A 23,786-nucleotide genomic window follows, 5' to 3' on the forward strand; every position below is an offset into this window, starting at 1 on the left:
GATCCAGAGTCCTTTCCAGTTACCTTCCTTTACATTTTCCCCGCATCACGGTCTGTATGTCTCCATACATTTCTCTTAGGCTTCCCACCATATCAGACTGTTCTCTTTACTCAGATTTATCATATTCTTCAAACCCAAACAAAAGTGTCACTAGAATGCAGCCGGTTCCTCAGATAATGGCATAACCTAAGTGTTTTTGTTTTCTAAGCAACAAATAATAGCTATTGCTCCCGTGGCTTCTGCAAAACTATCGTCTTATTTCTTAGACTGCGTCATTTGATTTTGCAAATGCTACAGTATGTATTGTACCATACCTTTAGGTTACTTTATATACCGCTTTGAATCCCAAGATTATCTTGAACTATAACCCTGTAGAAGTATTTGTCCAACTCTCATAGCGTTTGCTTTTAAATACATGGTATAATATAAAGAAATACCAGTATAGTAGTTGTGCTTTTTTTTTTTTAATGAGGAAAATAAAATGTAAGTTAAAAATTATATCAGCTGCTGCGCCATTGGTTAGAGTTATATAAAATAATGTCTAATAGCACTATTTGAGGCCTGGAGAGATGGTGACTGTTAGAGCTCTTGTTGGGTCCTGCAGAGGATCTACGCCAATGCTCAGCTCTGTATAGTCACACGCATGGTACACATACATAGGATGCAAGCAAGCAGTCATATGTATACAGTCATTTAAAGAAAACTGCAAATGTTTAAAATTGTGCCCTAGAACACACTTTCATCTTCTGCCAGCAATGATCTTGTTCAGTAGGGGTGATTTGTGGAGCTGGTTAGAAAAGCCGCATGTGATTTGATGGCTCTAGCATGCTGGGTGGGTGAGATGTTAGGTGTCAGTGAGAAGTACTTGTGCCTTGGCGTTAGAACAGCAAGGCTTTAGAGTAGTGATTCTTAACTTGTGGGTCGGGACTCCTTTGGGAGGATGCTTTCACAGGGGTCATATATCAAGTACTCTGCATGTCAGATATTTGCAGTATGACTTCACAACAGTGGCAAAATTACAGCTATGGAGTAGCAATGGGAATAACCTTATGGTTGGGGGTCACCGTAGCATGAGGAACTATTAAAAGGTTGTAGCTTTATGAAGGTCGAGAACCACCACTTTATAGGAAGTGAAATTTATCTTCTGTCTCGGTTAGCATATTGATCCTTACATTAAAAAATGATATTATGCCGGGCATTGTGGCGCACGCCTTTAATCCCAGCACTCGGGTGGCAGAGGCAGGCGGATTTCTGAGTTCAAGGCCACCCTGGTCTACAGAGTGAGTTCCAGGACAGCCAGGGTTATACAGAGAAACCCTGTCTCGAAAAACCAAATCTGTGAATAATAGATTAGTCTGTACTTTTCCCCCCATCATACCACTGCCAACGTAGCTTATAACGAAATTATCTTAGTGCATTTCAATGTGCCACCAAATCAGATTAAATCAGTCACTTCTGAATAGGCTCAAGAGTCAGAAGGTCCAGTCCTGGATAAATATAAACTCCTGCTCTCTTCCACAGTGTACCTGGAGTGTTCCACTGCATCATAAGATGGAGTGTGGGGTGATGGTGGCGGACAGTGTGTGCACAGTCATATGTGAATCTATGGAAGCCAGAAATCTAAATTGGGAGTCTTCCTCAGTCACTCTCCTCCTTATTCTTGGAGACGAGGTCTCTCACTGAACCTTTAGCTTCACCATTTTGGCTAGACTGGCTGTCCAGCAAGACCCCAGGTCCTCCTGTCTCTACCCCGCTCTCCATTCCCCAGCCGGGTATGGCGGCACTCATGTGTTCCTGTGGCAAGCATTTGACCTCCCCAGTTCCCCTTCATCTTTGCCATCTTCAGCTATGAGTTTGCCTTATCACACAGGGAACCGGATCTTGTTACTTAGGAGACATCCCGTTCCAGTCGCTACCCGACACTCTTTGCTTAGATAGCTGTATTAGTCAGGGTTCTCTAGAGTCACAGAACTTGCAGATAGTCTCTATATAGTAAAGGAATTTATTGATGACTTACAGTCTGCAGTCCAAATCCCAACAATGGTTCAGTAGTAGCTATGAATGGAAGTCCAAGGATCTAGCAGTTGCTGAGTCCCACACCGCAAGAAGGCGAGAGAGCGAGAGCCCCACTCCCTTCTTCCAATGTCCTTATATGGTCCCCAGCAGAAGGTGTAGCCCTGATTAAAGGTGTGTGCCACCACACCTTTAATCCCAGATGACCTTGGACTCGGAGATCTCCCTGTCTTAATCTTCTGGATTCAATCACCACTGTGTCTCAAGATCTCCATACCAAGATCCAGATCAGAAACTTCTATCTCCCAGTCTCCAGATTAGGTTCACTGGTGAGCCTTCCAATTCTGGATTGTAGTTCATTTCAAATATAGTCAAGTTGACAACCAGGAATAGCCACTACAATAGCTATTCCACGCTGTCTTGTGTTCCATTAGATGGTGAGTGTGGCTCAGTGTACGGTCTATATACTAAAGCTGCAGAATTGATCCCCTGCACCAAAAAACAATTCTCCATCAAAGAAAAGATTCTAAATAACCCAAGGGTTAGTTTCTGCACAGCACTGCCCTTTTATATCTGTCTGACTGCTGTCCAGTGCTCTTGCTTTGCATATTCACCCTGCTAAGAAGTTGTTATTGAAAGACCTTGGGATGTGATGATGTAGTTTTAGCCTGACTTGGTATCTTCAGTTACTCGATGCTGTAATTGTAAGTGATTAATTGATGCCTCTAACTTACCACTCTTGTAGCTATGGATGAGTCCATACCCTCCTATCCTGGAACTGCCATAGCAGCCCATGACAGCATTTGGTCCAGAGTCACGGAGGAAGGCGCAGAGCTGTCACAGCGGCTCGTGAGGAGTGGTTTTGCTGGGCCTGTAATAGATCCTGAAAATGAAGAACTTATGTTGAACATCAGCTCTCGACTACAAGCAGCAGTTGAAAAGCTCCTCGAAGCCATAAGTGAAACCAACAGTCAGGTAACCTCTTTTCTTGGAGCGGTGTCTGCAGAGCTTAATGCAGACTTTCTGCTAAACCATGGCTGACTTAAGGATCCTCTCTACTGTCCCACAGAAATTTGGCCAGGCTTCCTTTTAATAATTGGTTGTGTTCAGGTTGGGTCTAGCAAAGCAGACCAGTAATTCCTTCTATTTGGCAGGCCTGGGCAGCTTAATGAGACCCTGCCTTTAAAAAAAGTGTAAATAAAGGTCCAGGAAAATAACTCACAGGTCAAGTGCTTAGAGGGCTTGTGAGAATTCACTCTCCAGTCCCGAAACAGAAGTATACAAGCACACGGGTAAAAGTGGGTTGTATTTTACCAACCCTGTTACCAGTATGCTTTTCAGTTGGTAAAGGGTGATGTATTCTGTTAATGGAGTCTTTCAGTTTTAAAATTCATGGTTACTTTAATGGTCAGGTTATCTAGACTATCGTATGTTGGTTTTTTTTTTTTATATCAAAGAGATGTTAACACTACCATTATATGAAATGTTCTGTAAATTCTGTACCTTCGTATTCATTGAATTCTAAAATGTCTTTAATTTCTTTATTTCTTCCTTTGCCCTAGTGGCCATTCAATAGAGAGTTTTCATGCGTTTATAGGTTTTCTATTGTTGTAATCTAGCTTCAATCTATGGTGGTCTGTTAGGATACAGGGAATTATTTTAATCTTCGTTTATTTGTTGAGACTAGCTTTATGACAGTATGAAGTCAATTTTGGAGAAAGTTCTGGAGGTGCTGTGAAGAAGGTATGTCCTTTTGTGTTTGGGTGAGAGGTTCTACAGATCCCGCTCTGTCCATTTGGGTCATAATATCTGTTAGCGCCATTATTTCTGTTTACTTTTTTTTTTTCTAGATGATTTGTCCATTGGTGACAATGGAGTATTGAAGTCCCCCACTATTAATGCGTGGGGTTCAATGTGTCATTTAAGCTTTAATAGAGTTTCTTTTACAAATATGGTTGCCCTTGTGTTTGGGGTATAGATATTCAGAATGTGGGTGGCAGCTTGGTGGACTTTTCCTTTGATGCGTATGAAGTGTTCTCATCTCTTTTGATTAGTTTAGGGTGAAAGCCTGTTTTGTTAGATATTAAAGTGACTACACCAGCTTGCTGCTTGGCTCTATATCTTTGGAAAATCTCTTTTTTAACCTTTTACTCTGAAATAATGTCTTTCTTTGATGTTGGGATGTGTTTCTTATATGCTGCAGGATAATGGGTCCTATTTTCACATCCATTCTGTTAGCCTGATATCATGAGATATCATTGACCAATGATTGTTAATTCCTATTCTATGGTTGTTGGTCTTGGTGGTGATGGTAATGGTAATGGTAATAGTAATGGTAATGGTAATGGTAATGGTGTGCATCTTGAACAGTTCTATTCATTTCCTTTACTTGCCCCCCCCCCCCAGCTTTCTTGGGGATTTATTCATTTCCTCCCATTGTTTATTTGTGTTTTTTGGGGCTTTCTTTAACAGATTTATATATTTCTTGTGTAAGGACTTCTATCATCTTCCTAGTGTTGGTTTTAATGTTAGTTTCTTGTGTTTCTGCTGTGTTGGAATATTCAGGGGTTGCTATAGTAGAATAGGTAGGTTCTGGTGGTACCATATTGTCCCATCTAGTGTTTGTAAAAACTTAACTATTTATCGGTTTCCCGTTGCAGGGCATTTGGTACAATTCACTTTGGTGATCCCACTTTATACCAAAATCCAGAGTGATATTTCTTTATCACCATCCAAACAATTGGAGAGAAAACGGTACCAATAAAAGCCAGCTTTACTCGTGTTACTCATTTAACCAGGCAGCAAGTTACACTTAGTATCAGAGAGTCTGGTCTTTAGCCAAAGTGCAGGGGACTTTAACTTAAGAACTGACATCCTAAATACTGTGTCATAATGTGAAATTCTGTAGTTAAGAAAATAGCTATTTTCAGCCGGGCATGGTGGCCCACGCCTTTAATCCCAGCACTCGGGAGGCAGAGGCAGGTGTATTTCTGAGTTCAAGGCCAGCCTGGTCTACAAAGTGAGTTCCAGGACAGCCAGGACTATACAGAGAAACCCTGTCTCGAAAAAACCAAAAAAAAAAAAAAAAAAAATAGCTATTTTCTACACAGATGTATTTTTAGCTTCTTTACTCTTCGAGTGAGCTAATGCCTTGGCTGGGGTTTCCCTCTAGAGGGCTCATGTGTCTGTGGCTTTGCAGGCTCCCCTGGGTCACGTGAGGTGAGGTAATTCATCCGTTAAAGTGGTTGCATTTCAGCACTTGTAAAGCTTGGATGCATATGAATTACAATCACGCTGTGTATGGTGGATATTGTTCAGTATGATTTTATACTGGCTTGCCATGTCAGCTTGCTCCTTTTGTTTTGCTATGGCTGCCATGTTAATGTTTACCTTGGGTAATATATACTTTGTTTTTATAATTTTTTAATTTTTAAACATAATAGTGGTATTTTGTACTAATTTGGTTTTGGTTAAGCTTCCCCTTCTCTTCTCTTCGTCATGTTTGCTCAGACGTAGCCCTGGCGTCCTCCTTTCACCTCTATAGCCTATGTGCACTGTCATTCCAAGAGCATAGCTCTTACTACATATTTTTTTCTTGACCATTCTTAAATATTTTGGACTTGGATCTTTTGACTGTCATTCTTATTAGAGCTTTTGAATGAGGTTAATGTAAAGTATGGTCTATCTGGTTGGTGCAATATGTCCTTTTGAAAGCCACTGTAGAAAGTAGTGGATAATTCACAAGTGATAAGTAGTGCTCACAGGCTACTTGTTTTAATAGACAGCTAGAGGCAAGCCTCCTCATAATTGTGTGCCGTTACCAGCCAAGTGTGTGACTCTACCTGAAACACTCAACACCTTAGGCCAAGTCCACACGCAGAACAGTCATCTGTTTAAGAGATGGGATTGTGAGGCACAGCAGAGCCTGGCCACAGCATAGTCGGGATCATTCTCAGCTTGTTTTTTTTTTTTTTTTTTTTTTGAGTTTTTTTGTTTTTTTTTTTTTTTTTTTTGAGACAGGCAGGCACCCCAGAGCAGCAGCACCACAGCCCCTAGTGAGCTGCACATGCTCTGGCTGCCCAAGACTTCCAAGCTGCTAAGAATTTCACTGAGGTAGATGGTCCTTGAATTTTGGTTGGATTTATTTCCCATCCTCTGATACGCATGTGTGTTACCAATGAGGTCAAAGTGGTTGCTACTTCCTGCTCACTTGGTCCAATCAGCATAATGTCATCAATATAGTGCACCAATGTGATATTTTTTGGAAGAACCAAACGATTAAGATCCCTTCTAACTAAATTATGACACAGGGCAGGAGAGTTAATATATCCTTGAGACAAAACTGAAAGTATACTGCTGGCCTTGCCAACTGAAAGCAAATTGCTTCTGGTGGTCCCTATGGACAGGTACTGAGAAGAAGGCATTTGCCAGATCAATGGCAGCATACCAAGTGCCAGGAGATGTGTTGATTTGTTCAAGTAACGAAACGACATCTGGTATAGCAGCTGCAGTTGGAGTTACTACCTGATTTAGTTTTTGATAGTCAACTTCCATTCTCCATAATCCATCTGTTTTCTGCACTGGCCAGATAGAGTTAAATACAGATGTGGTGGGAACCACCATCCCTGCATCTTTCAAGTCCTTGATAGTGGCAGTAATTTCTGCAATTCCTCCAGGAATACGATACTNTTTTTGATTCACTATTTTCTTTGGCAGAGACAACTCTAAAGGCTTCCATTTAGCCTTTCCATCCATAATAGCCCTCACCCAGGGCTATTTCAGGGAACCAATGTGAGAATTCTGCCAATTTCTGAATATATCTCCCAATTATACATTCTGGAACTGGAGAAATGACCACAGGATATGTTTGGGAAACTACTGTACCTACTGTGAGTTGGACACTAGTCAAAACTCCATTAATCACTTGTCTTCCATAAGCTCCTACTTTAACTGGAGGGCCACAGTGTTTCTTGGGATCTCCTGGGATCAGTGTCAACTCAGAACCAGTATCCAATAGACCCCAGAAATTCTGATTATTTCCTGTCCCCCGGTGCACAGTTACCCTTGTGAAAGGCCGTATTTCCCTCTGGGGAAGAACTGGAGAAAGGCTAACAGCAAAACTTTTATGTGTCTTATCAAGATCCTTCCTCAGGGGAACCTGGCCACCCCTTCATTCAAGGGATTCAGGATCTGCAAACTGGCTCAAGTCTGGAAATTGATTCACTGGCCAAGATGGTCTTTTGCCACGATCCAATGAAGCCTTTCTTTCATTTGTTTGAAAAATTTTCTGCTTATACAGATCAAACATATATGCAGTAGGCTTCCTATCTATTTCGTGCCTGGAAACACCATGACTGATTAGCCAGTACCAAAGGTCCAGGCGGGTCATGCCATTATAAATTTCACCTCTCCTGTGCTGACCATTACGGGTATGTCATTGTAAACATTGTTTTGTCTACTCTGTCCAGTATAATAACTACAATCACCTTGTCTCTGGCAATGCTGCACTGCTCAGTCCCACAAAGCAAGTGGGCGAAGAAAAGAGAGTAAATGTTCTCCTTCCAATGTCCTTATGTAGGTCTCCAGCAGAAGGTGTGGCCCAGATTAAAGGTGTGTGCCACCATGCCTTTAATCCCAGATGACCTTGAACTTGGAGATCTCCCTGTCTTAATCTTCTGGAATCCATAGCCACTATGCTTCAAGATCTCCATGCCAAGATCCAGTTCAGAACTTTGTATCTCCCAGCCTCCAGATTAGGGTCACTGGTGAGCCTTGCAATTCTGGATTGTAGTTCATTCCAGATATAGTCAAGTTGACAGCTGGGAGTAGCCACTACAGTTCTGCACAGGATACCTGAACTTAGTGGAGAGAGCAGCACCAACATGGGTGCCTAGGTGCTCAATGCTGGAGACAGTCATTCACCTCCGCACATTGTTTGAGTACCTACTTCATACAAAATGGAAAAATCCCCACTTTCAAGGGCTTGTTTATCATGGTGGCCAGTAATCAATAAAATGTTGTTATGTCAGATAACTGCTGAAGCGTAACATAAGTAAAACATGGTGGTAAATGGAGTACTTTATTATATAACGGAAGGGCTTTTGTGATAACGTAATTAGCAAATACATTAAGGAGGTGAGGGCTGCAGGGGTGGCTCAGCAGTTCTGAACGTGGGCTGCTCTTCCACAGCGCCCTCTTCTGGGAGCCTGGCACACTAGTGGTGCAGAAATGCATGGAGGCAAATATGTATGCATAAAATAGTAAAATGACCTTTCCAGCAGACAGGTAAATGGAAAGAATGTTCCACAGAGGAACAGGTATGAAGGCCATGTGGTATGGCTGATAAAGAGGACCTGTGTATCTGTGGCAAAGTGCAAAGGAAGTGTAGAAAAGGGTCAGAGTGATGCAGAACCCAGATCACAGAGAACACTGTTCATTGTTTACAGCTGTGGAGTCAACAGAGCTTTCAATCTTTTTGAGAATACCCTTAGACCCATAGAAGGGCTGCGAAAGCACTGCTGATGTCCTGTACTGCTTGCTTATCGCGCGCACACACACACACCACACTCCCATTGTGACTGTGAAGCTAGGAAACTGCACAAGGATAATTCTGCTTGTGCAGATACAAACCGTTTGAGTCAAAAGACGAATCTTATGCTAGTGGTGATACATAATTCACCTTTGTCCTCACCAGTCACAGATTCAGACCTGAGGCACGCCCTCATTTTCAGTGCACCTTCTTCACTGGATTTTACCAACTTCTGTTAGATTCCTAAACACTGGAAACAGAGGAGCTTAGCCTCTGTCACTTCTCAGCTGGAATGCTCTGAGTCTCTATCACATGTGGTACCCTCCTGCCCATTCACCCATCACATTACTGTTTCAGGAACAGCTTTAAACCAGACATTTGATGCTATTTTGATGCTAAAACATCTGACTTCACACACACACACACACACACACACCCTCAAACAAACAGTTCAGTTAGTTCTGCTCATATACACATGGGTGTGGAACTATACTGGAACAAGATCATTTACCAGAGATCACACCCCTAAAGAAAACTGACTTTCCCTCTTAGCAGCCATAAACTCTTCAGCTAAGGGTGTCATCTCATACGCACCTCCCCCATCCCTGTTAGACTCAATTTGTGAAATTTTTTTTTTCATTTTGGTGTCTTCCTCTGGTGAATAGTTCTTTAAGAATGAAAAAATTAACTCTATGTGGACAGTTCTTCCAGTTGAGAGTTGCATGTACCTACACTGAAGTGACAGTACAACATATTTCATCACCCCAGTGTGCCCTGGTTCCACTCCTTACAGTCAGCCATCTCCCTGCCTTTTGCAAACACTGGCTTCTGTTCCTTACTTTCGGTGTCCTGCTTGTAAGAGTGTCATAAATGAAAGCATATTTATGTTCCCTTTCAAGTCTACCTTCAGTTGCCTTAAACTGTGACTATGACTTGATTGCTCTGTTGTGTGTAATGATAGGGTTTTTGTTGTTGATGTTGTTCCTTTTTGTGAAATGTTAAATTTTATATTTTTGTGAATTGTTAAATTTGCATATTCATTGCTTAAAGGGCATAGAGATTGTTTTCATCTTTGGATATTGAGATTCTCAATTTTTAAAACCAGCACTTTGGCCCTTTGCTAAAGATAGATTGGAGTAATGGGGTGTGGTGGCTGCCTAGCTTACAGTCAGGTGGTAGAGTTAACCCAGGCCGTTTACCTTTAGTGGCAATCTACCACATGCTTGCTGGGACCCACAGAGACTGGAAGAGGGTCTCAGATAACTGGGATTACATATGGTTGTGAGCTTTCATGTTAGTGCCAGTAATCAAACTGGGGAGTCCTATGGAAGAGCAACAGGTGCTCTTAACCGTAGTGCTGTCCCTCCAGCCCCTAATGTGTGTGGTCTCTTACCTTAATCTGTGTCCTTGGTTATGGAAAAAAATGGTTTATGTAGACTACACACACACACACACACACACACACACACACACACATACACACACATATGTATGTGTATGTATGCATGTAGAAGCAAGGTGTGCCTACTTCTAAAATTGGGCAAAAGCAATAGAGCATATTTTGAACTGTTTTAATTAAAGGTATTCTTCCTGAACAAGGATTAATAGAGTATATTATCATATATGCACTGTTATTGTCTTAGTCACTGTTCTATTGCTGTGAAGTGACACCATGATCAAGGCAACATATGAAGAAGGCCGTTGATTGGGGGCTCACTTACAGTTTCAGAGGCTTGGTCCATTATTGTCGTGTCAGGGAGCATGGCATTAGAACCTTAGTGCTGGAGAAGTAGCTGAGAGCTACATCCTGATCCACAGGCAAAGAGTGGGAGAGAGCCAGAGACTGACGTGGCTTCTGAAACCAACAAGGTCATACCTCCCAATCCTTTTAATCCTTTCAAACAATTCCACTCCCTGGTGACTAAACATTAACCTATTATATATTCTAACTCTTGTATCTTAACCGTGTGCTAATTCCTTTCCTGACATATGAGTTACTATGTATGAAGAGTATTTTTTTTTTTTTTAACCTTCATGGTTTTGTTCTTTTGGGAAGAATATTTTAAGAAAAAATGTTGACACTGGGCATGTTTATATCTTATGAACCCTCATACAGTCCCAGTAGAGAGGGGGAAATGGCTCAGTAAATGAGAGTGCTCTTGGGACCATGCCTGAGAGCCTGAGCTTGGATCTCTAGTGACTGTGAAAAGCCAGGCATGGTCCCGTTCTCCTGTAACCACAGTGCTTGGGGAAAGAGGACCTGTACAGAGGTTTTGGGGGTTTACTGACTAATCATCCTAGCCAGGTTCAGTGAGAGACCATCTCAGGAAGTAAGGCAGAGAACAAGTCCCACTCTGGTTTCAAACTTTTAAAATGTTAAGTGTTGGGCTAAAGAGCTGGCTCAGTGGTTAAAAGCACTTCCCACACCAGTATGAGGTTCACAGTCGAGATCCTGAGAATTCACAAAAATTCAGAGTGGGTCTGGTGGCTCATCTGCCCATCAGAGCAAACTGCCTTGCACCACAGCCGCATTGGCAAGCTTTGGGTTTGATGGTGAAACTGCCTTGATAAATAGTATGGAAGAGTAATTCAGATGATTCCTGACTTCCACCTCTGGCCTCTACATATAGATGCAACACACACACACACACACACACACACACACACACACACACACACACACACAAACACATGGAAAGAAGTAAAATTACATTGAACTACAGCAGTAATGGGATTATCCCGCCATCTTGCATAGGTAGTAAGACATCTTCTGTGACTAACGTGACAATGTAAGCATCTATAATAAACAATGGCCAGCATGTAAAGACTTATTCATTGCTTCCCAACCACACGCATCACCATTAGGCTTCCGGGCTTCCTATGGAAATGACTCAATCTCTCTCTGTCCCTCTGTGTCACTGTCTCTCTCCCACCCTCTCCCCTTCTATTGCCTTGTTTACTAGTTTACTAGGAAGAATTTGAATGCCAGCACAGACTATGTAATTAGAATGACTGTAAAACACAGTTTTGGTGGTATTGCCTGCTTGCTTTAGCATAGGTTTTCCCATTTCTTATTTAAAACAACTTTCATAATTGAGAATCTATTTAATTATCAATAGTATTTTTTAAATTTAAATTTGAGTGACTGTTTAACTCACTGTTGCTTAAGTTTCTGGAGCAACCAGAGACTGGCTGTCATTTACAACTTGGGCCTTAACATCTTAGTCAGGGTTCAAAGGCTGTTATAGAGAATGTAATTGCCAAGTATTATATATATATAATACAAAGAGCATTTTCCTTAACATACATTTTAGAAACTGTAGAAATGTGTTGTAACCAAAACATTTATAGGCAGTGACTTCTTAAATGAGGAAATATCATCCAGTTTTTTCAGAAATAATGATTGTTTGATAGACTTGAATTAATAATATGAACACAAAGCATACTTTCTGTTTTATAGTCTTAAAACAACTTTTTAGTGAGATGGAAAAACACTAGCTTATCTTCCATAGCATTATAAACTTGTCTAAATACCCTTCTCAAAGCTCTGATGTGGAACTTGGATCCTGTCAGGCAGGCTTTGTGTGGGCGTGCTCGCTGTCTGCCTGTCTCTCGGCTTACCTGTAGGCACTGACTGACATTTACCACACCCTCTGCTCTGGCCTGTTCCTCAGGGACACTGCCTGAGACCTTTGGCTGGGCACGGACGTTATTTGAATAGCTCAGTTCAGAGGAGCTTTTGCTTTTGAATAGTGAGGCTTGAAGAGCAGGGGAAAGTCCGGCTGAGTTTCTCAAGAGTGCTGCCATGGAGATGGACAAGCTGACCTCGCCTGCCAGGATCTGCAGAGAAGACTTATTACCACAGATACACTGGATACTGAGAGCAGATCTATTGCTAGACTAATTAGATCTTTATAATTTTGTCCTTTCATTTGACAAGGATTTTAATTATTCTAATTGGGACTATTTTGTTTGTTGCATTTATTTATTTATTTTTTTATTTGTTGCTTTTTTTTTTTTTTTTTTTTTTTTTTTGATTAATGCACTTTTGTGAAATTTGAGGTTTTGGTTTTTTTTTTTTTAAGCTGAACTTTTGTATCTTTTGTTGTTCAGTTTATATGAATTTATTTTACTCATGAATAGTAAAAAGAAAACTTTGTGCCAGAATGGGATCTCTTAATAAATTAACAAGGACTCCGTGATGTAGTTGGGAGAAGATCGGCTGGAGCAGCTTTGTCTAGAATGGATTCTTACAGGACCTACTTGGCCACTGGCCAGCTCAGTGGCTCTTGGTTGGAAGACCAGGAGGAGGACGTCTATGAGGTTGAATCTCGAGTGCCTCTGCCATACCCTTATCCTCTGTGTGAACATTTGGATGACAGTAACTCAGTAATTATCAACACTTCTGTTTTTCATTTGACTCACAAAAGAAACGGACATATAGTAAAGCTTATTTCTAAAATTTCACTGCCTACCCCTCCTTATTCAGTAAGTATACAGCAGCTCTTTACAACAGTAGTGAACTGTAATGAGATGGGAATGTCGTTCGTATTGCGCTGACTGGAGCCAGCCCTTGCGCTGGTTTGGTGGACTGGTACACCGGGGCTGGGTGGAGGGGCTGAATTTCTCCTAAAATTCCCGCTTAGCTGCCTTTGACATCAGATAGTGGCATAAGCTCAATACTCCATTTCTCCAGCATCAGTCAAGCTATTTAAAAAGATCCTTTGTGTCTGTGAGATTCTGTATCCCTGTGTAATACTGTTCCAAAATAAAAAATGAAATGAATGTGTTTAAGGGAGTAGGTGTTGTGTGTTTAGAACTGCCTTGTGAACTGGGAAGCCAAGTTAGAACATGTTTGTAATCTGATGCCCTGTTGGTGCAAGCTCTAGACAAGGGGAAGGGAGCCTGGATTCTGAAAAAAATGTTTTTACAGCCTTGGGGACTTACTTTCTCTTTTAATGAGCCTAATAATTGTATAGAGAAATAACCTTTCACCCTTTAAGGTGAAATGTATTTTGTAAACACTGCTAAGGTTAAATGTTCAGCATAAAATGCCTGCATGTTCAATATTTCCAGTTCATAGGATCCTTAAATGAGTTGTGAAATTCTCTGTATCCTATCATCATTGTTTTTATGACTTGAATAGCTTCAGCTATACGTCTTAGCTAATGTTTAACATGCCAGATGACTTTCAGAATAGTTTTGCTGCCTCACCAACAGTGTTTGAAGTGACAGAATCCTTACTGACGCTTTACCCACACTTTCATACTGTTGACTGAGAAGCAAAAGCTCTTTATTTGGTTTGTTTATATAGTGTATGTTGTTACACATAGTAGGCACCAATCATGCCCTACATGGGTGGGAGAAATTTAAGTATAAATTATTCAAGCAAGCTTAGTTTAAAGATGATCTTTTATCCCCGTGAAGTTTGGATCCCACTATGCTATCATGTCTGTAATTATTGGTAGTTTTATTGGTTCAACTTTTTTGTTTTGTTTTGTTTTTTGCTGTTGTGTTTTTATTGTAAATCTTTAAATGACCTTTCCAGCTAGCTAGCTTGCATCTTGTGAAATGAGAGATAAAAGCAAAGGTTTGGCAATTCACTCATGCAAAGCAGGATTTTATTATTTTGTTTTAAATCCTTTGTTGGTGGTTTAGTCCCAGGGAGCTCTGGGGGTACTAGTTAGTTCATATTGTTGTTCCTCCTATCAGGCTGCAAACCCCGTCAGCTGCTTGGGTACTTCTAGCTCCTTCATTGGGGACTCTGTGCTCTGTCCAATGGATGACTGTGAGCATCCATTTCTATATTTTACAGGCACTGGCAGAGCCTCTCAGGAGACAGCTATATCAGGCTCTTGTCAGCAAGCTCTTGTTGGCATCTGCAGTAGTATCTGGTTTTGGTGGTTGTTTATGGGATGGATCCCCAGGTGGGGCAGTCTCTGGATGGTCATTCTTTCAGTCTCTGCTCCGAACTTTGTCTCTGTAACTCCTTCCATTGGCATTTTGTTCCCCATTCTAAGAAGGATCAAATTATCCACACTTTGGTCTTCCTTCTTCTTGAGTTTCATGTGTTATGCAAATTGTATCTGGGATATTCTGAGCTTGTGGTCTAATATCCACTTATCAGTGAGTGCATGTCATGTGTGTTCTTTTGTGATTGGGTTACCTCACTTAGGATGATATTCTCCAGATCCATTTGTCTAAGAATTTCATAAATTCATTGTTTTTAATAGCTGAATAGTACTCAGTTGTGTAAATATACCACATTTTCTGTATCCATTCCTCTGTTGAGGGACATCTGGGCACTTTCCAGCTTCTGGCTATTCATGTGTCCTTATTCAAGTTGGAGCATCTTCTTGGTATATGCCTAGGAGTGGTATTGCTGAAGAAGTCAAAATATCACTATTTGCAGATGATATGATAGAATATATAAGTGACCCCAAAAATTCCACCAGAGACCTCTTAAACCTGGTAAACAACTTCAGTGAAGTATCTGGATATAAAATTAACTCAAATCAGTAGCCTTTCTCTACACAAAGGATAAACGGGCTGAGAAAGAAATTAGGGNANCAATACCCTTCACAATAGTCACAAATAATATAAAATACCTTGGTATGAATTATTTATAATTATACTTCTGATTATGTATTTATATTATATTGTTTATAATTGTACATTTAGAATTATATTAATGTATATAATCATATGTTAATATTAAGGTATTTTATGATACTTTACTGATGTCTAAGCTAGAAACTAGTATATTTGTTTATATTTTAAATTTAAAGCTTGGTAGTTATATCTTTGAGGTGCACAAAGTACTTAGAAACTTAACAGATTTCCAAGACTTGCTGTGACCCTGTTGCTGACACACACAGCTACTTGTTTGAAGGCTGTGGACTCTTGCTGACTAGGACAGATACTGAGGAGGCGACAGGCGATGGACAGTGCCTCTGTGACATCACACAGCTGACTCAGTAGCCCTGCCCTGTTTACCTCCTGCTTGAGAGCTGTGTTTCTGGAGTCCAAAGGTTTTCAGAAAGTAGAATATCTCCAGAAGCTTCAGAATTTTTACAAATTCTTTCAAAAGTTCAAAGCTTTGAGTTACATAAGCACATACGTTATAATTTCATTTCCTGCATCTCGGGGATTTTGCTTTTGATGTCATCTATTAGTGCACCATACAGTACTGTCAGTCAAAATGTTGAGGTTTGTCTTAGCGTCTGTAGCGAATACAGTCAGCACTTTGCTTCAGTAGCTCTATACCCCACCTTTGTATGACAGAATCTGTGTCCACCGTTTTAACGTAAGAAGCATATTCTATAGCTTACTAAAACTAGCCTTCGTCTCTTACAGAAAGTGGTATGCAGCAAATGTGTGTTATCTGCCATAACTTATCCTACCTGCTGTTAATATGCTGCACGTGTTTGGCTGAAACTTAATAAGATGTCTTCACTTGAGATCCTTTCTTAGTTCTTTGCTTGTTAATGAGAAATGACACTGGATTCTCATCACTTATCTTCCTTTTTGTCCTCTTGCCTTCCTGGTTTAGCTTGAACATGCGAAAGTTACACAGACAGAGTTGATGCGTGAGTCATTTAGACAAAAACAAGAGGCAACAGAGTCACTTCATTGCCTGGAAGAACTTCGAGAGCGCCTTCAGGAGGAGTCCCGGGCCAGGGAGCAGCTGGCCGAGGAGCTCAATAAAGCTGAGAGTAAGAGCCCTGCCTGTGACCACTGAGACAGGCGGTGTTTCAGTCCTAAGACAGAGATGGCGATGCACAGCCAGTTAGCACAAACCAGTGTGATGGAAAGTGGCCACTGACAAATAGTTAGAGTTTGTCCTCAGAGCTTCCTTAGGTGATTTTAAAAAACCAAGAAAGCATGTGCACACACTCTCCCACACTCCAAAGACTTTAGAACATTAGAGATAGCATTAGAAATTCTAGATGATTCAAAAGTAGATGATGGTGAGCCTCGGGTGATTCTTTCAAGTGAGAAGACGGATACTAAGGATGTCATTTGAATGCTCTAAAGTCATAATTAAATGGTTACTGTAGGCTTTGAGCCCCCGAAGCCCTCTCCTCCTCTCCTGCGCTGTTGAGGGTGTTGGCCTTCGAGGGCTGCTTAACCATCAGCCTTCTCTAGACGAGTAAAATGTGACTCAGTTCACAAGCATGCGGGTCCTAGGAGCCTGTCTTTTTATGTCTGCTTGGAAAACTGAGTCACATGTGTGTTGTGGGACTTTAGTGTAGAGCAAAGTACTGGACAGTTTAGGGGACATTTCATGTTTATGTACAGTGTAAACAAGAAAAGGATTACACTGTAAAAGTGACAGTAAGGTTCAGCTTCAGGTTTTTAAAGTTCATTCAGTTTTTTTTTTTAAATTACTTCATTTTTGAGTTTATAGTCAATTATATTTCTAATTACTCATAGGTAATGCTTATATCAATTTGTTATTGGTTTTTATGTATTTATGTATTTATTTATTTATTATTTTTTGTTTTTTTTTTTTACACTCCATATTTTATCCCTGCCCTGATCCACCCTCCAACTGTTCCACATCCCACACCTCCCCCCCCACCCCCTATCTCCTCCCCCCACCCTACCCCCACATACACATGACCTCTAAACTCCAGGGGCCTCCAGTCTCTTGAGGGTTAGGTGCGTCATCTCTGAATGAACACAGACCTGGAAGTCCTCTACTGTGTGTGTGTAGGGGGCCTCATATCAGTTGGTGTATGCTGTCTGCTTGGTGGTCCAGTGTCAATAGTCAGTAAGACAAATCGGCAACATACAGATTGGGAACATTCAGCTTTTAATAAGATGAAGTGATTTAAAGTTTTGCTAATAGAATGTTTTTTCTTGTTATTATTAAAATCTAATGGGAAGCTTGGCTTAGATGCACACGTCTGCTATCTTAACACGCAGAAGGCTGAGGTAGGAGGATCATAATATTCAAGGCCAGCTTAGGGTCTAATAGTAAGACCTTGCCTCACAAAACAAAACCTGATGGTGAATTTAAATTAGAGACAACTCCATTTCCTTCCATTATGTCTTATAGGTGTCATTGATGGGTACTCGGATGAAAAAACTCTCTTTGAAAGGCAAATTCAAGAAAAAACCGATATAATAGAGCATCTTGAGCAGGAGTTATTGTGTATGAATAACAGGCTGCAGGAACTGGAGTCAGACCAGCGCCGGATGGAAGAGGAGCGGGAGTTGCTGTCCAGGCAGAGGGAGGCGATGAGAGCCGAGGCTGGCCCGGTGGAGCAGCGTATGTACCAAGGCTTTGTATCTTACAGTTCCTCTGCCAGTCATAGTTGTCGGATGCTCCTATGACAGATTATCCTCTCCAGTGCCATTATTCATACATTTTATATACAAACTTGAAAATGTTAGGAAAATATACTTTCAAGGCAAATTGTTAGTAGCCATTTTTATGAAATCATATTTCCTATTTTGCCTTTTAAGCATATTAACTGTTAATAGGAAAAGAAGATTACTTATGCTGAAACATCTGTATCAAAAGAAAAAAGCTACGAGTGATGGGTCTGTGTGGTTTTGGAAATGGGCAGGACAGAGTTCTTTAGTGGGAGAGAGGCCATGCAAATGTCATAAACTCTGATGCGATGCTGCTCATGAGCAGGGGTAGGCAGTGTGGGTGGGCAAGCTGAGGAGACCCAAGGGACATCTGACATCCTGGTCAGGAGGATTCCAAGAACATTTAACTATATAATGACTCATTTTCATTTCTTAAAGTTTGAGCGGTAAAAATCTGTCTTTGTGAGCATAAACTTTGAGTCCTGTTTACCACACCCCCTTTGATTTTTATCTTATTCTATTTTTTAAAATTTATCGATTTATTATATGTAAGTACACTGTAGCTGTCTTCAGACATCCCAGAAGAGGGCATCAGATCCCATTACAGATGGTTGTGAGCCACCATGTGGTTGTTGGGATTTGAACTCGGGACCTTTGGAAGAGCAGTCAGAGATCTTAACTGCTGAGCCATCTCTCCAGCTGCCCTCTTTGATTCTCAACCTGTAGTTGGTCTCTATCAGTTTGGAGTTTCTCCAGTTTTACCAACTTAGAAATACAACCTACATTGTCTCCCCTGAGAGGGTGCTCATCTTGGTTTGGCACAGGTTTAGGGCTAGAAGTTCTAAGGTTAGGAGATCTCATGTCATATATACAAAACATGCAAGAGACATAGAACTGGGTATCAGTGATACCCAATGACATCCGCTTTTTAGTGTGTGCACATATGTGTTATCATATTTGAGGATGTAGAAGCCATAACTATGTATCTGTTTTCTCTGTTTTGTTTACTCTCGTAGGGCCAATAGATGCTGCAGCTGATGCAGCACCTGGAGCAGGTGTGTGCAGAGTTGCATGCACTGTTGTTGGGTGGTAGATTCACAACTAAAAATGTGGTGATCCTTAATTATCAACTAACATTTCTAATTTTGCAGTTTCTCTGTTGTGTTTCTTTCACACTTACAATTTTTCTTTTCAACACTAACACAGCTTAATTTATAATAAAAACAAGTTTCGATTTGCTATTAACAACTGAGGTTCAGAGTCACCATCATCTTATTTCATCTGTTTTTCCACAGAGCCCAAAACCACTTTGAATTTTCAAAGAAAATACTGAGTATTTTCAACAAACACTATTTTTGTTTTATGAATCCCTTAAGCTCTCTGGTCTCTAATTTTTTGGAGAATTCTTTCGAAATAAAACAGCTCATGAGATGATGGTAGGGAAGGTATCAGTCTTTACTAAGAGACTTTATGAAGGTGTATGTTGATATTAACATCTAATAATGGCAATATTTTAGAAGAAAAGATGTTTTCTATAGATGCCAGATCTGAATACAATGTTTGTATATGGTTAGTATAAGTAAATCTAAAAGGTTTTGGGGTGGTTTTTTTTTTTTTTTTTTTTTGGTTATTGTTCTTCTTCTTTGCTGTCAGTACTATATCACTACAGTAACAGCAGCTGATCTTCACAGAGTCCTTTCTATATCCATGTATTAATACATTTCATCTCCAGTTGCTCATAACAAAACTGAAGACCACTTATCAGATGTTACAATCTGCTGAACTAACCTCATGGCCCCCATACATGTTCCTGTTCCCTTAATGTAAACAGGAAGAGGTCATTCATGGATGTGGATAACATAATAGAACCTGAGACTAACCAGGGGTTCTGACTGCACTCCCTCTCTTCCTTCTGCTCCCCTTTTCTTGGTTAAAGATTTACAGGATTTGCTTACTGTGTTCATTGTGTGTGCCTAGAAAGGTGACGTTACGGCTTTGGCACGGACTCATTTTTGCCTATGGTTAAAAATGTGGTCAGCATTTTGTTTTAATTCAGTTGAACTTTGTTCTTTTCATAACCATGAAAATGCATTCAATGTATTATTTATTTACTGTGTTATTTTCACAAAAATATGTTTTTGTAATAGGAATTCTAATTTTTGTTAATTCATTGTAATTTTATTAATAATCATTTGTTTTCTTGTATAGGAGTAAGATACTTTGATATTTCTAGAAGAGAACATTTACTTTTGTGTTTCAAGTACTGGTTAACTTTTTAAAAATTATTAACAAACCATAAATTATTTTATTGTAAATATTATTAGGAGATTATAGCTTTTATACTTCACTGAAGCAAATCTCTATTCTTTTCTAAGAGACTCAGGCATATTCCAACATTCAGGAGGCAGTGGCAAGTGGATATCTGTGAGTTCGAGGCCAGCCTAGTCTACATAATATTTATGTTTTAATTTATATGAAGAAATTCTCAGCCTTTATTTCAGGAATATGAAGTCACAACATTATGAATCATAGTTTAACCAAATGCACTATCACATTTGTAAACAGAATTTCTGCAGGAGACAGAAAAACTAATGAAGGAAAAGCTGGAAGTACAGTGTCAAGCTGAAAAAGTCCGTGGTGACCTTCAGAAGCAAGTGAAAGCTCTAGAAATAGATGTTGAAGAACAAGTCAGTAGGTTCATAGAACTGGAGCAAGAGAAGAACGCTGAACTCACAGATCTAAGGCAGCAAAGCCAAGCGCTGGAGAAGCAGCTGGAAAAAATGAGAAAATTTTTAGATGTAAGTATCTTCAGCTTGGGCTACGGTTTGAAACCCTGTCTTGCTTGGTTCAATGGATAGATATGAATGGACAGACAGACGGGTAGTTATATGGGTGGGTGAAGAAATGGAAGGACATGGGTAGGTAAATAGGTGAATAGATGGGTGATGGATCAATGCATGGGTGGGTGAATAACCACTAGGCCATGGATTTAGCTCAGTAATACAACCCAAGTGTGCTTAGTACCCAGAGTCTCTGAGTTGAATTCATAGCAATGACAAACGAAAGTTAAGTATATAATACATGAATATGTAAGACAAATTAAAACACCCAGTTTGTGAATAGCCCTGAGCAGCTTGGTTTTCCAAATTCAAAGTTAAGCTTTTTCTAGTTTTTTCCATTAACTGGTAGCCACAACAGGTGAGACCTGCAAGAGCTCACCCATCTGTGCACAGCTCTGAAGCACAAGAGCTCTCTCTGATGCACAGCTCCCAGGGTGGCTCTTGGCCCAGGGACTGGCACAGCCGTCATGCTTCTCACCCAGAGTGGTGTTGGTTTTTCCTTTTCACACAGGACGACTTCTTTCTTTAGGGTTCCAGAAGTGTATGACCTTCCCTTGCCCACGGAATCTGTTGCTGACATTTTTATATTTTCAGATATAAGTCTATGTAGGATTAAACAAACTGATTTATGTATTGCTCATTGTTCTGTGACTGAATTAGCAGTAGATTTGTCATGGGCAGAAATTCATCTTCCTCTTTTTCTTCATTAACATTTAAACAAAAGGCATGGTGCAGCATGTGATTTTTAAATATTCAAATTTCTGGCAAAGAGCACAAATAGGCCCCTCCACCCCCAAATGGGGTTTCCTTGTAAGCCTTTATGGTTTGGGGTGTTTGTGTATCAACTCATTATCTTCAAACCTCTAGCTAAAGGGGTATAAATAAAAATAGGGACAATAAACATTAAATAATGCTGTTTCATAAGCCTTAGAGTTTTTTATTTTTTGTCTGTTTATTTTTAAGACAGGGTCTCACTATGAAACCCTGGTTGGTGTAGAACTTGCTATGTAGACTACACTGATCTTGAACTCACAAAATTCACCTGCCTTTGCCTCATGAATACTAGCATCAAAGGCATGTGCCACCATGGCCAGCCATATCATCATCACCATCATCATCATCACTGTAGTTGATATTGTCATTATCATTAAATTTCAGGAGCAGGCCATCGATAGAGAGCATGAGAGAGATGTTTTTCAGCAGGAAATACAGAAGCTGGAGCATCAACTTAAGGTTGTGCCTAGATTCCAGCCTGTGAGTGAGCAGCAGACCAGAGAGGTGAGAACTCTTCTCTATTAGTTTGTATCTTGAGTGTAAAATAAGGTATCTTCAAAAACTCAAATGTGGATTCTTCAAATGTGGATAGTATATAAACCTTAAAAATTAAAAGGTAAGTGTTATTTAAATATAACGTACTTTTTAACCATAAAATACATTGTAGTGGTCTGGGAATACAGTTCATGTGCTTACCTGGCATGTGTGAAGACCTGTGTTCAAACCCAGCTACTACAGTGGGGGCAGGTGGTGAAATGTGAAATTATTCCCCTCTGTGTATTACATAACTAAATAAGCTTCCTTATTTGTTTTTCTATTCTCGTTCTTAATAGATTTGAGGATATTTGCAGACCAGCAGGATGACTCAGTGTAGGTTGCTGGCTAATTTTATGTCACCTTGACACCGGCTAGATTTATATGAAAGGAGGGGTACCTCAAATGAAAAATGCTTTCATAGTCTAGTTGTAAGGTGATTGATAGGAGAGGGCCAGCCCATTGTGAGTGGTCTCATCCCAGGGCTGGTGGTCCTGGGTTCTATAACAAAGCAGGCCTAGCAGACCAGTAAGAAGCACCCTATGTGGCCTCTGCATCATGTAATGTGGGCCTCCAGGTTCCTGTCCTGTTTGAGTTCCTGTGCTGACTTTTTTCAGTAATAGACTACACTGTGAAAGTGAGGTATAAGGAAAATAAACCTTTTCCTCCTCAACTTGCTTCTGGCCCTGGTGTCTCACTGCAGCAATGGTAACCCTAAGACAATAAGTGTCTTAGGGTTTTACTTCTGTGAACAGATACCATGACCAAGGCAACTCTTATAAGGACACATTTCATTGGGGCTGGCTTACAGGTTTAGAGGTTCAGTTTATTATCATCAAGGCAGTAGCATGTCAGCACTCAGGCAGGCATGGTGCAGGAATTGCAGAGAGAACAACTTGTTCCAAAGGAGAAGACTGACAGTAACAGGAGAAGACTGACATCCTCAGGCAGCTTGGAGGAAGCTCTCAAAACCCACACTCACAGTGACAAACTTCCTCCAACAGGCCTCACCTCCTCCAGCAAGGCCACAACCCCTAATACTGCCACTCCCTGGGCCAAGCTTATTCTCACCACCACACTGAGTCAAGGCACCTGCTGTCAGGGTAAACAGTCTGTTCCTGGGGAGCACAAGTAGAGAAAGTTCTTCTCCAACTGGTTCTCTGGCTTTCACATGTGCACTGTGGCACACTCATACACACAAGCACACATACACACACATGAAAGAATACAACAAAAAAATTGTAAAAAAATTTAGCAACTGGATTTTTAGACATTTATTTGTTTACTTACTTACTTTACACTGATTGCACCTTCCCTTCCTCTCTCAGTCCCTCTCTCATCTCTTCTGTCCAATACCCCTGTCCTCCCTTTCTCCTCAGAAAAGAGGAGGCTTTTGCACAGATTCTCATAAAGAACATTGGTGTGCAGATTTCACTTACTGTATTTGGATTTTAAAAAATTTTTAAATTTTCAGTTAAAACAAACAGTAAGTTTATGGGGTGTACTTTAATGTATGTACAGGAGGTATTATATGTACTACATCATTCATTTATCATTTGTGTTGGGAATATGGTGGTAGAAACATTAAATATCTTTTCTGTCAAACTTATTTTAAGATAGTGAATTTGAATCTGTTTATCTCCAACACATTGTAAAACCTTTATGCAAAAAAAAATCCATTTACACAAATTCCAAGACAGATACCAGGTACCAACGTTAAATCAGGATCAGATTAATAACCTAAACAGTCCTGTATCACCTAAGGAAATAGA

At 40.4% G+C, this 23,786-nt stretch overlaps 1 protein-coding gene across 5 annotated transcripts in view; it reads left to right on the plus strand.

The window, feature by feature from the left end:
• Akap9 (A-kinase anchoring protein 9) overlaps nt 1-23,786 on the plus strand; it is a 146,899-nt gene that overhangs the window by 74,987 nt on the left and 48,126 nt on the right. For 3 of the 5 annotated variants that reach the window (XM_029535100.1, XM_029535104.1, XM_029535102.1), the window contains 6 exons: nt 2,759-2,988; nt 16,095-16,257; nt 17,607-17,819; nt 18,883-18,921; nt 20,432-20,664; nt 21,865-21,984. In XM_029535100.1, the coding sequence (XP_029390960.1) occupies nt 2,759-2,988; nt 16,095-16,257; nt 17,607-17,819; nt 18,883-18,921; nt 20,432-20,664; nt 21,865-21,984 (998 nt within the window). The remainder of the gene's footprint in view (nt 1-2,758; nt 2,989-16,094; nt 16,258-17,606; nt 17,820-18,882; nt 18,922-20,431; nt 20,665-21,864; nt 21,985-23,786) is intronic. The other 2 variants (XM_029535101.1, XM_029535103.1) reach the window with 1 other exon arrangement.

The sequence above is a fragment of the Mus pahari genome, chromosome 2 (assembly GCF_900095145.1).
Source record: "Mus pahari chromosome 2, PAHARI_EIJ_v1.1, whole genome shotgun sequence".
In the NCBI taxonomy this organism is placed as follows: Eukaryota; Metazoa; Chordata; class Mammalia; order Rodentia; family Muridae; genus Mus; species Mus pahari.